Raw genomic sequence first — 13,134 nt, 5'->3', positions numbered from 1 at the left:
GTTTCTTCCTAGAGATTTTATACATTGTATTATGTGTTCTGATTATAAAGGGACTTTTCAGGTTCTGAGGTGTCCGTGCTTTAAAAATTGAATACTGTTATGTTCTGCAAGAGACAATGCTACATTGAGGCTGATTTGTGGCTTGTTAGGTGGTAGGTACATTCTGCACATCAAGGACTCTTGTACCCTGTCTGCTGGGGTGGGTGGGTAGAGAGGCATTAAAGAGTACAGGGGCTCATAAACATGTTGAATTAGCATCATTTAGGAGCACAGAGCATTCAAAACAAAAACAATAGAAGGCTTTAGGAAATAGCAATACCTGGGAACGTGTGGTGGCCACTGTGCCCGTAGCTGTGCTCTTGGGCTGATGTTCAGGCATGCCCATGGTGCCAGTGCCCCAGAGCTGCACACAGGCCAGTGGACTTGGTCAGCTTGGGGTTGGGGGTGATCAGTTCGCAGGGGCTGAGCATCCTTCATTGCTCTTGCCAAAGGAGGCTTTCTGAGTGCAGTGAAACCATGTGGTTTGCTTCTTTGTTGTCACCAGTCTGCAGTGCTAATTGGTTTCTTCCCCTTTACCCCTTGCTTGCTTTCACAGGAGAGCTGCGCTCGGGTTCTCCTCTTCCGCGGTGCGAGCAAAGAGATTCGCAACTACAACAGCCAGACGGCATTCCAGGTGAGGCAGCGAGCTCCGGCCCCCCGGGCCCCGTCCCTCCCGCACTGCTCCTTGTGGCCCCTGGCGAGGGCAGCCTCTGCAACGTGTCTTGGGCAGACGTGGGATAAAGCTTAATGGAACAAACCCATTGATTCAGGATGTCTATTCTGACACCGGCTTAATTGCTGGAGCAGGAGGGAGGAAAGAGAATGCATGGTACACATGGAAGGGGCTGTGAAGGTGGTATCTTTTGGTGGGAGACTGAAAGAGCTTGGCTCGTCTGGTCATGTGTAAGGGAGGTGGAAAGGAGAAGTTATTGCTGTCTGTAGAAATGTTGCAGTAAATGTTAGAGAAGGAGCAGAATCCTTAGAAATAAAGGACAATGTTGCCACAGAAATGAATGCACCTAAACTTGTTAATGAACTTAAACTTCAAGTTAGAAGACCTCTAGCCATAAGAGGAGTGAAACTCTGGAAAAACTTTCTAGTAAATATGCTGGGTAACACAGGAGGAAAAGGGAAACACGGTGATTTTGCAGTGTGACTCCTTCCATAAGTTTGCAGATCATGGCAGGTGACTGCCTGCGGGCTGTAGTTTGTGATGCAGGAGGTCTCTTCCTATCCAAGGTCTGCTTTGCCCTGCTTTTTTAAAGTTTTTGAACTTGGAATAGCCATTCTGTCTGTGCTCTCATTGAAGCACAGTCGTTTGCCTGAGGACCTTTCAGAAATGTTGTGACTCAGTGTCCAGCTAATACTAATCTTCAGGTGTCCCTTGAGAGCAGTGTCTGTCAGCATCTTACTCATGTAGTAGCTTGGGTAGCTGCAGATGAGCTTGCTAATTATTAGTGCTTTAGAAATTTTTTTTCTTGCTTCTCTGTCAATGTTGTTTATGGTGGCTTTAGGCCACAGAGTCTCAAATGTGACCATGATGATGTCATACAGTCTCTGCAAACATCACGTGTGGCCCCTGTGAGAAAGAAGCCTTATTACAGACGCGATCGCTCTCGTGGTACGGCTGTGGCTGCCGTTGGAGTGGCAGCATGTCCTGGGGGAGGCAGGCAGGGAGTTACTGGGCAGATGCTCTGCACGTGCTGGAAATCTGCCATGCTGGGTTGTGCTACACCAGCGTCGCCTCCCATGCAGAAGCAGGTATGTCTAGTGAACCTTGTGTGTCCCGAGGAACTAACTTTACTGAAAAGGCACCAAACCCCTGTGCAGCGTGTGTGCCGCGAGTAGACCGGGGAGCTGAAATGCTCTGACCTGACCCGACTACTCACTGGCGGCCACGGTGAACCAGCTGTGATTCTCCCTGAACCCCCTGCCGCAAGCTTCTGCAATGGTGCTCTGCTCTGCATGAGGATATTTCATTTAAATTTTAAGTATATTTTAATGCAAATTAAGCATACTGTCCTAAAAAGCATGCGGAACTCGCGTGTGTACTTACCATGATTGTGTATAGGAATCGGGCAGCCGTGCGGAGATAATCAGTTATGAATCACTTGTGTGTACGGTGTGAGGAACTAAAAATGCTTATGTAGTTTCAGGAAATGAATACATAGCTTATAGTCTTGTTTAAAAGTAATTTCTTTATTAAGACTCAGACCATGTTCCTTACAAGCTGTGCTACATATTGGCTTGGATGCTGAGAGGAAAAAGGGCCTTGAAGGTCAGACTGAGCATCCTTATAGGCGGTCTGGTATTTTGTCACGTGCAGGAACTTGAGATTTACACCATACAATTAATTCGCCTATAAGTGATGGTTGTCTGCTCGTAGCTGGTGGAGCTGGGAGTGTCATTTGTGTGACGAAGTGCATGTGCCCGTCTGCAGAGAAGGGAAGCTTGTCCTCCCCTCCACGATGGCCTGGGGAGCGCGGGATGACTGGCTCTGGTGCGGTGCTCATGCACATGAGCACGAGTGCCACCGCAGCTTTGCTCTGAGTGACTGGTGTGACCTTGCTAACCACAGCAAATGTTGAAGGATGCCTGAGCTCAGCCCTTGGTGGGCAGCCCTGTTCTCCGTGAATCCACCTTAGCTCAGGCTTTCCTCTGTCTGCTCCGTGTTATCTCCTGCCTTGGGAAGTGGGTCATGAATGGGCTTGACGTGGCAAGGTCTGCTTTGCTCAGAGACTGCTGTTCTCCAGGGAGCTTTGCTCTGGGGATTGAGGATAGTCCCATCTGACTGCTCTCTGATTTAATGTAAAAATATTTATTTCCAGGGACGGGTTTCTTGCAGGAAACTGCTGCCTCCTTTTTGAGATGAGCTGAACTTTTGGAATCAAGAGATGGAGAAAGGGCAATCTTATTGCTTTGGGTATTTGCAGGACATGGGGTGGTGTAGCAGGTGGTGGAGGGAGGCAAATGCTCTGATTTTGCTTGTGTCTTGCAGAGTCCTAGCGGGTCTTAACGAGGGAGAAACAGTATTTGTCTCTTCTTTTTTGAAGTAGTGCGACTAATTGGAAGTTTCTGTTCCAGAGAATCAAAACTGTGGTTGGTAATCCAATCAGTTTGTTTACTGGCAAATCTAAACCAGAATTTGATATTAGTGTGATGTGTTCCCTTCAGTTCCCAGCTTTCAAAGAGAAACTCTCTGACTCCCTGCTTGGATTGCTTGCTCGAGACTTCAACATGTCATTAAGTCACTGTCCACTGCTTTCTCACGTATTGTCTTTGCGTGGCCCTGGTAATGAGGTGCTGCCTTTCTACGATGGAGTTTCAGCATGGCAGAGGAGAGCTGAGCCTCTACGAGGGAGAGTGCACTACCCCAGCAGTTCTGCAGCTGCTGAGAGCTCACGTGAATACCTCTGCTGCTGCATGGCTATTTAGTCAGTTTGCTGCACATACCTCCTGTTAATTTGATTGCTACTGTTAATCAGATAGGTTGGTGTCAGTGGCCTGAGATGACTCGAGATAGCAGTGAGTAATTTAGAGGGTTTAGAAGTTGTAATCTGCTTGGTTATCTTTCCTGAGGCAAATCAGCATGTTCATTGCCTGGGGTGGCATGCCACCTCTTGCTGTGTTGAGTTCCTCCTGCTGCAAAGGGGCCTGACCCTGACTCGAGGAGTGTGGTGCATGGCCTGCGTGGTGGGGCAGTGCTGGGAGCAGTCTCGCCTCTTGGTGGCTGGTAGCAGGCTTCAGGGAAGAGTGCAAGAGAAGGGTGGGTTTAGGGTGAGAGTTTTCCCAGAGTATCTTCTCAGCTTCTGGCAATCTGCATCTCTCTATTTTCCTGAGCCAGGTTTGTACCTATATCTGTCTTCAATTGCTCTTAGCTGGCTTTTCATCCATAAATTGTCTAAGAGAGTCCTTCCCAAAGCTCCCCAGCCTCATCCGAATATGTTCTTATCACAGATGGATGGAGACATCATTTTTGAGGTAGGATATTGCATACTCAGAATGCACTGGATGAAGAGAAAGTTGGGGTTTTGCTTGTTTTTTTTTCTTTTTTCTTTTTCCTTCCAGCTGCTTTAGCAGTATCATTGATCAGAAACAAAGTGCTGCCGAAGCACTAGTTGTCCCTCAAACCTCCCATGTGCCTTGAGGTGCTCACTGACTGGACTTGGGGTGTTGGCTGCTGGAGCATGCTGTGGGTCAGGAGCCTGCGATGGGAGGGACAGGCACTCAAGCCAGAACTGTGAAAACCGGCAGTTGCTGTTGTTGATGTGGTGAACGCACCATCTTATTTAAACAACGGGAAGGTACCCAGCGGAGGACTGGAACGTGTGGACAGGCACACGGGCAGGCAGTTGTGCAAACACCGTGTATGGTGGCTGAGTCACTTGGTGGTGTCCTCCCTCCCACCAGTGATTTGTGCTGGATCCCAGGGAGCTGAAATCCTGTATTCCTAAGTTTAAGTTCAACATGGCAACCTTAGGCAATGTTTTGTCTCTTAGGAGGGTGAAGACTTGTCTGTAGGTCTTGTTCTTCAAGAGGTGCTTTTTTATATTGTGATAAGGTTACTCACCCTCACTACTTCTGTCTTTCTCTTGCATGGGACTATTGATAGCTCAGAGTCCTCCAGGTCATCTTGTCTACAGTTTCTTGCAGTTTTTATGAAAGTATTAAGCGCTAGCTGCTGTTCAGCTGCAGTATTTTGGGTTTCTCTTTTCCCTTTCCTTAATGTCAGGTTGACAGAGTGATTGCAAAAGAGAAGACCTTTCAAATTCTGTGAATGACAGTGTCCCTCTCTGAGCATGCAAATCACATGATTTGACTTGGAAATGAAATCATTCACCTCTGCAAGCTGAACTTCATCAGAATGATGATCCACGCCTGGTGTTGTAGACAGACCGTGTGAAACAGCCTTCCTGTGTCACACTGGGGTTCGACATCCAGCTGATGAGAACTGGTTTGATGGGGTCTTCCTTAACAAGAGTGCGAGAGGGAAGGAGATACCCTCTACTCTTGCAAAAGTCACTGTCCTCATGGCTCTAAAGCTTGCTGTCTACCAAGACCTCCAGGGCCTTTTCTGCTGAACTACTCCCCAGTCTGTGTCATTGCCAAAGCTGCTTCTTTCCCAGACATAGGACTTTGCATTTGTCCTTTTTCAGTTTCATGGGGGTCCTGCTGGCCTATTCCTCCAGCCTGTCCAGGTCCCTCTGGATGGCAGCCCTGCCCTTGTGGATATTGACCATTCCCCCCAGTTTGGTGTCACCTGCAAACTTGACCTCTGTGATGCTCTACCTGTCACTGGCCATCGGGTAGAGAGTGACCCATTAACAATCACTTTCTGAGCCTAACCATCCGACCAGTTTTTTCCCATCTAGCTGTCCACCCATCCAGACTGTAATGTCCTAATTTCTGTACAGATAAAGGTGAAACATGGAAGGCTCCATCTGTCTTACTTCCCTGTGTCCTCTGAGATAATGGTTGGTTTTCCTACCTCTGTATCAAAGAGGTTGGGCCATCTGTGCCACTCCTGTCTCTCAGCAGTCTGCCTTGTGTGGGGCTGGAGATTTGCTGCCACCGCAGGAACGCTGCTCTCCTCCACATAGAGATTTCTCTGTAAACAGCAGGAGAATCCTAAAATGCTGCTGTTCAGTAGCTGTACCAAACAGTTTGTTTCTGCTACCTGTGCCTGTGCATCTGTTTCCCCATCAGTCCCAGCTGCTCCGTGTGACTGGTGCGAGCCGGGGGATAAGACCCTGCCTTAGCTGGGTTACGTCCTTTGGTTTCTTATCACCTGGCTAGTCCCTGCCAGTGCATCAGGTCTTGCTTTCCTTTTCTTCCCTGGTTTTCAGATGTCTTAAGGACTCACTTAAGTGTTTTCTTTCTCAGGAGTGCAGTGCTCTGATGCGTTTAAACCAGGTGTCACATGCTGGCAACCCTGCACTTTGAACCTCTGGGCCATTTTTCACCTTTTGTTTAATAAGAGTAGCTTTTCCAGTTGCCTTTACCGCTACATAAAAAGTAGGAAAAGTCCAGGTCCTTACGGTCAGGTCATCACCTGCCTTGCACTGTATTTTTCAGTGGCCTGTTAAAGATGCCAGCAGTTTCCTTCTAAGAAGCATCCAAGTTTTATCTTGTTCACAATGCTAACTTCCCAGTTTTCTTTCCCAAACCTCACATCTCTAACATGGAGTCTGAACTTTGTGTTCTCAATGTCAAGATGGATCTTTCTTGTCTGGAGAGTTTTGGAGGTTCCTTACGCTGCCCCTGTACATTCCTGGAATGTCTGTGGGTCAACCACGATGGCCATACGACAGACCTTGCTGTAATTGGCTATAGTGAAGGCTCCAGCCCTAATCAGAGGAGTGCTTTCAGTGCCCAAGTGACTTCAGAATCCCTTGTTGAATACCTCCAACCTTGATTATTTCTGGGGTGGACACCTGGAGCTTGGCCCCTGCCTTCCCTAGGTACTGTTTCCTGCAGCATCTCAGAGCTGAAGTGGTGTTGGTGGAGCAGTTTGCAGCTGGTGCACGCAGGAAGGACTTCAGGACCCCTCTGCAGCAAGGGTGCAGCTGTCTTGGTGTCATTTGCAGCACACGTGTACGTGCAGGCTGGGTGAGAAGTTGCAGTTTCTCACGCAGCCTCATCCATGTGCTGGCTTATTGTGCACCTGCCTTTCCCAGAGCCTGCTGAGGCACCGGCTTCTTCCTCTGAGGTGGAAGAGGATCTGAAAGGACGACGGGCATGCCGTACCTTTTGTGTTCAGTCTTGGAAGGAGAGGGGCGATGGTGATGAGCTTGAGCTCCTGTGGTAGTTCAAAGGGAAACGAATGGGGTATTGGGGTGTTTCTAGTTCACATCTGTGTTTACGTGGGTGTACAGTCACTGGTAAGTCATCTTTCTTTCTGCATGTGTTCTTCCAATCCTCCTTTCCCAGCAGTAGTGGAAGACGCTTTACTGCACCTTTGACGTGCCTTTTCTGGATGGAGGCTTCTCATCTGAGTTTTCCACAAATCACATTGCTTGGCCGAAGTCAAAGGTGGCTTTTCCCTTGTCTCCTCAGCAATGTTTCTGATGTCTAGACTGTGGCCTTCAGGGCTGATCCGTCTGAGGCCCCAGTGCTGCTTATAGTACCAAAATCATGCCGTGTAAGAAAATGACCTGTAAAATGCAGCTTGGTTGTATGGTGTAACCATTTGTCTCTATTTGATTTCCAGTCTGCTTTGGACCATTTACTTACCCACGATATACACTGGAAAATTATTATAAATGTGTGAGTTTGTTGTAAATGTAGCTTTTACAGCCAATAAAGATGGCTATGAGGACCTATCAAAATGTGAACTCAGCACTGGAAGTTTTAATTATCAAGAGATAATAATTCAGTGTTATTTATTTGGAAAAAAACCTCATAATTTTCTTTCATGTTGATCTAAAAGTTTGCTTATGTACGTGAGCAGGTGACTGGTATCAAGCTGAAACTAAACATAGATTGTGATTTCTTTCCTGTTGAACTTGTATGCCAATGAAGCTAAGGGATCGCTTGTGTTAGCTCATCCCAAACATGTCTGATGTAGGTTTTAGAAGTGCAGACAAGCTTCTTAATGATCAGTAAATGTCAATTTTGTACAAATTTCCTTGTCCTCATGATACTCATGGTTGAACTTTTCCATTTATACATATACAGGATTATCATATGCAGAATATAAAAATAGTATGCAAGTAGTTGCTTCAAATTTCTTCTGATTTCACTGAAATTTAACCATCAGAGGTGCTGCTTTTCTGTCAAAAAGTTGTCTGTCCTTTTGATTGCTGCATTTTTGTGACCACCACCCCCCCCACCAGATAAATTCTTCTGAACAGGTTTTTGTGGTGGGTGGGGTTATTTGGTGGTTTGGTTTTGGTTTTTTTTTTTTGGTAGGTAATCATGCTATAAGTAAACAAAGTTTCTTGCTATGATTAGTACAGGCTTTGTTGATGTAGAGCTGTTCTGGCTGTGGTGCACTCAGTCACTTGTGCTAGCATCTGTAACTGGCAAGACCAACCTTGGCCATGAAACTCAAGCATGTGTCGGAGGTTTTAGTCAGCCTTTAACTTGACTATGAGCACTTCAGACAAACGTTTGGCTTGATTTAAGGAAATCATTGCCTGAATTGGGGGTACGTGTAGGGAGATAGCCTCCCTGCAGAGCCAAGGTGGTGCTTGGGGTTGGTGATGTCGGATGCAGGGCAGGGGATGTGCTGGCTGGTAGAGATGCCCATGGTGCCACTGGGCAGTGGCACAGTGACAGACAGCAGCATCTCGCGTGGGGAGACGAGGTCCCCCTCTGGGCATGGGTGCGATTCATCCCTCGAACACATTGCAGAACAGGATGTGTGTCTCTATCACAGCTTGATTTCTTCCCTAGCTTATGGGGGATAAGGTAGCTATGATAGTTTCACATGTAAAATTAATAGCATCATAAAACCGCAGAATCGGAGAGGTGGGGAGGGGCTGCCAAGGTGTCCAGCACCAGCCCTGTGGGGAGCAGTGCCTGTCAGCACAAGCTGCTCAGGGCTGTGGCTGGACGAGTGCTGAGCGTCTCCAAGGCCAGAGACCCCATGGCCTCTCGGGGCCCCGGTCGGTGTCCGACCTCCCTCCGGTGAAGGACTTTTCTGCCATGGAGGGAGAATGTCCCTGGCCGCAGCTTGTGCCTCTTGTCCTGTCACAGCACCTCCAAGAGGAGCCTGGCTCCGTCCTCTCTCCCCGCCCCATCAGGCAGCCGCAGGCCACAGTAGGGTCTCCCCTTCGCCTTCTCCTCTCCGGGCTGAGCAAACCCCACGCTCAGCCTCTCCCTCGACCTCCCGCGCTCCAGCCCCGACCGTCCCGAGGCCCTCACGGGACCTGCCACACTACTGCAATGTCCATCCTGCGCTGGTGAGCCCAGCCTGGCCCCAGTATCCCGACGGGTCTCGCCAGCGCTGAGCAGAGGGCAGCAATCCCTGCCCTCACTCCACTGGCGGCCCTCGGGCCATCACCGCCCGGGAGGTGCACGGCCTCCATTGCCCGAGGGCACTGCCGGCGCCGGGTCTGAGGGGCCCCGGGATGCTCCAGGCCTTTTCGGGGAAGCTGGTCGCCCCATCCTGTCCGGCCGCACGGGGCTGCTGCAGCCCACGGGCAGGACTTGGTGCTTTTCCCGGCCGAGCCCCGCCAGCCCCCGTCGGCCCCTTTCTCCAGCCTGGGGAGGTCCCGCGGACGAGCAGCCCTGCCCTCCCGCCTGTCGGCTGCTCCCAAGGCTGGTGACAGGGATCTCCCGCCCGTCGTCCCGGCGGTCAGTGAAGGTACCAAATGGTACTGGCCCCCGTGTCCATCCCTGAGGAATGGGCTCGTAACCAGGCACCAGCTGGACTCCGTATGGCCCATCGGCACCCTTTGAGCCTGGTGGTCCAGCCAGCTTTCCCCCTACCTTGTCGTCCACCTGCCCAAACCGTTTTGCAGTAAGGATGCTGCGGGAGACCACACTGAACACCTCCCTAAGCCCAGGGTTGACAACCTTTCCTGCGCTCCTCTCGTTCAGAGCCAGCTGCCCCGTTGGAGAAGGCAGTAGAAAGCTAGGACTGAGAAGGAACCTGAGAGGTCGTTTTTTGGCTCTTCTGCCCCTCCCCAGGATCAGCTCTGTCTGAAAGTTTTATGCCTGGTGTTTGCTCACCTGCTCGTGAGCCCCCGGTGCTGGGTGCTGGCAGCAGCCTCCCGAGGCGGTCTGCTCCTGCGCTTACCACTGTCTGCAGTCTCAGAAAGCATTTTCTGACATCTAACCTGAATCTTTCTTATTGAATTTTAAGCCCATTACTTCTCCATGGTTATTGAGAACAGATTATTTTTGTCCTCACTGCAGCTGCCTTCTTTCTGTTTTTACAGTCAGATCACCCCTTCCCCATCCTATCTTCTGTTCTCTGAGCTGAATACCCCAGAGCACACAGGCTTTCCTGCAGAGACCTTGAAAGCATAATCTGATCATTACTATTGATTTACTCTGGATTCTCCCCATATCTTTTATTTAACTCTGTTCCTAAAAGTAGCCTTCTCCAGCTGAAACCCAACCTGTTCCGCACAGAGCGGAGGGGTTACATCACACGTGTTAGCGGTGAGGCTGCTAATTGTAAATCCTGGTATGTTTTCCCTTTTCTGCCACAGCGTGACTTTGTTGACTCATTTTCAGCTTGTGATCCTGCAATCCTCAGATCTTCTTCAGCAGGACTGCTGCCTGCTGTCTCCTAGCCTGCATTTGTGCCTGGTGTCGCAGACTCGCTGAGCCATCCGGCCCGGGCAGACCCGGGGATGTCTCTCCTCCCGCTCAGATGGGCCAGCTCCAAGCTGCTGAGGGTGCTCAGGGCCTTTCCCAGCCAGGCTTGGAAAGCCCCCACGCCTGGAGCGCTCCCGCCTTGGGCTTGTTCCCGTACTCAGCCGTTCTCCTGGTGAAGAGCCTTTTCGTTATGCCCGGACAAAATTTCCCCCATTGCACCCTGTGCCCATTGACTCTTGTTCTTTGTACACCTCGGAGAAGAGGCTGGCTCCATCTTCTGTAATCCCTGTACATAAACTGTCATTACGTTTGTCTCTATTGACTAAATCGTCCGTGTCCCCCTCACCGCCTATTTCTTGAGTGTCCAACAACCTTTTCAATTCTAATCCTCTAATGACTCTGCATCTCCTTCCAGCTTGGTCTCATCTAGGAATTTAATAAGCATATTCTGCACTCCATCATCCAGGCTGCTAATGAAAAAATTGAATACTACTGAACCTGGGGTAGGGTCCTGTGAAATCCATTTAGCATACATTTTTAGTCTGACAGTTAGTCATGAATTAGTTTTCTGATCATTTTTTCATCACTTGGCAGGAGTTTCAGCTAGATTTAATTTCTGTTGTTTCTGAGAACGTCACATAAGGCTGTCAAAATTTTTGCAGAAGACAGCTATATGGTATCTTCAGTTTCTTTGCTCTTCAGAAAGCCTGGCCTGCTACCTTCTCCTAGAAGTGACTTGGATCCCTTAAATTTGGTTTGCTCTTTACGAATTGCTGTTGTCGGTCATCTCTGTTTACAAACTGTCTGCTTTGCCCAGCGTTTTTCTGAACAATAAAATTAAGTTGCCTGGTTTATAGTGCAATGTTCCTCTCCTTGCGCCGCGCGTTTAAAGCTGGTTGTAACTTCCCTTCTTTTCCAGGCATCTGAGAACCATCACGGATGATCAGGGTTCACCACTAATGCCTGAGATTGCTCCTAGCAGATTTTTGGCAGTGTGACTCAGCTCGTGGTCTGCAGATCTCTGGCGCTTTGTCGACAAGTAAAGGTGATTCATAAATTGATTGCAGAACCAGGCACAAAGGCAGATAATGCCCCAAATACTGTGTGTCACTTTTGAGGCCCAACTGATCTGCTGATTTGGTGATATTTGCTGCATGATCGCAGCCAATTGTGGAGTAAAAAGCTCAAGCAAAAAGACAAGCAAACCCTCTGGCGTTCGTGGTGCTAAAGCTTTCCTGCCCCGCCGACGCACTCGTGCGCTCGATCGGCTCTTGCTGAGAGCGCATTGTAACGCGCCTTCCTGCGGCCCCGCTGTTCTTTGCACACCTTGCTTGTTGTATCCCGTTTTGTACCTTGGCCTTTCTCAACCTCTTTTGCATCTGTCACACATATGATTGGGCCTTGTAACACTTTGATGTTATCTTAACATACCGTTTGCATCGGCTTTTTGGTACAATACAAACAGGTTGTTAGATGTATTTTCTTCAAAGATTTGTATCTTGTTGCTTTAAAATAGACATCATGGTCTGAACTCTGCAATTTGCAGTCATGTTGCCCAGGCAACAGAATATTCTCAAATGGAGTGATTTTGTTAAAGAATGTCTTCAGTTAACTGTGATTTTTCTAACTTAAATTAAATTTTAGCTGACAGTGTTTGGATTTCTAACTTGCTAATGACATCATATCTTGTGATGTCATAGAAATTAGTAAATTTAATTCTACTTATGTAGATTATAAGTGTTCAGTGTTAAGAATACTTGGAAGGAAATGATAAAGCTAGTCGATATTTTACAGTTTAGTTAGCTTAGCTGTAAACTCTTGCTAGCTAGCTGCCATTGTTCCTCAACATGTGTAAAACGCAGAAACAACATCTGCTGTTTGACATGTTTTAAAGACTTAGTCCTAACTAATGCCAAAAATTTTAGCTGATGTGAGAATGTCTATAGCATTATTTTTATTAATAAGCTCCGTATTTTTCTTGTCGTCACTACAACTGTAACCTTGTCCTCCTCCATCTGTTCTCTCTTGTCAAACATTTGGATTGTAAGGGTTGTGGGTTTTTGTAAGTGTGTGCAGAGCCTACTGATTTTGCTTTCTGGCTCTACTATAGTAGAAATTAAAATAATTTATGGAGGTGTGGAGTTCCTGTTGGTACTTGGAGTGGTCATTCAGCCTGTTATGTATTAAAAATGCAGCACATCTTCCTCAAACTTACTGCATTTGCTATCTGAGTGGGAAAACATTTTTTTTTTTTTTTTTAGCATTTAAAAGTATGTTTGTTAACTTCTAACATTACATTTGATTAAAGTTTGGGACCTCCGAGAAATCTATTATCTGTGCTTAGGCTCTTTGTTGTCCTTAATGATCGGGCAACATAGTAAACCAGCTTCTTCTAACCTTTCTTATACTTCAGATTAATCAAAAGCTTGTTTATAATCCAGATTTTAAAAGCATAGTTTGCAATGAAAATAAACTATGAGTGATTGCAATGCCTGTTTGCTCCTTTTAGAGTGACGACGTTCTCCACAGGTGAGAGTGGCACCTCCAGGTTTGACTGTGGAGCTGAGCTGGGCTCAGCACCTTTTGGGGTGCTCAGGGACTGTCCCCACCACCTTGCTTGCTTCTCCAGGTACAGAAGAGGTGTTGCCTCCGCAGTGCTCAGCTTTTCTGACGTGCCAAATATATAACAAGCCTTGCTTGTGTATGGGTGACTTCTCTCATTTTTTTAATCGTCATGTCTCTTTAGGCCTATTGGGAATTACAGGTAAAGCGACCTCCTCCTCTTCCTCCTGAAAATAAAAATTCATTAATGCTCTGGAGTGA

The 13,134-nt window shown here is 47.9% G+C and overlaps 1 protein-coding gene across 1 annotated transcript in view; it reads left to right on the top strand.

Moving 5' to 3' along the window:
* Nucleotides 1-13,134, top strand: part of LOC127023404 (SH3 and multiple ankyrin repeat domains protein 3-like) — a 299,615-nt gene that overhangs the window by 75,956 nt on the left and 210,525 nt on the right. The window contains exon 8 of the mRNA XM_050907545.1: nucleotides 596-673. Coding sequence (XP_050763502.1) covers nucleotides 596-673 — 78 coding nt within the window. The remainder of the gene's footprint in view (nucleotides 1-595; nucleotides 674-13,134) is intronic.

This window comes from Gymnogyps californianus, chromosome 1 (assembly GCF_018139145.2).
Source record: "Gymnogyps californianus isolate 813 chromosome 1, ASM1813914v2, whole genome shotgun sequence".
In the NCBI taxonomy this organism is placed as follows: domain Eukaryota; kingdom Metazoa; phylum Chordata; class Aves; order Accipitriformes; family Cathartidae; genus Gymnogyps; species Gymnogyps californianus.
Note: the sequence above shows the minus strand (reverse complement) of the source record. Positions and strands in the feature narration are given on the sequence as shown.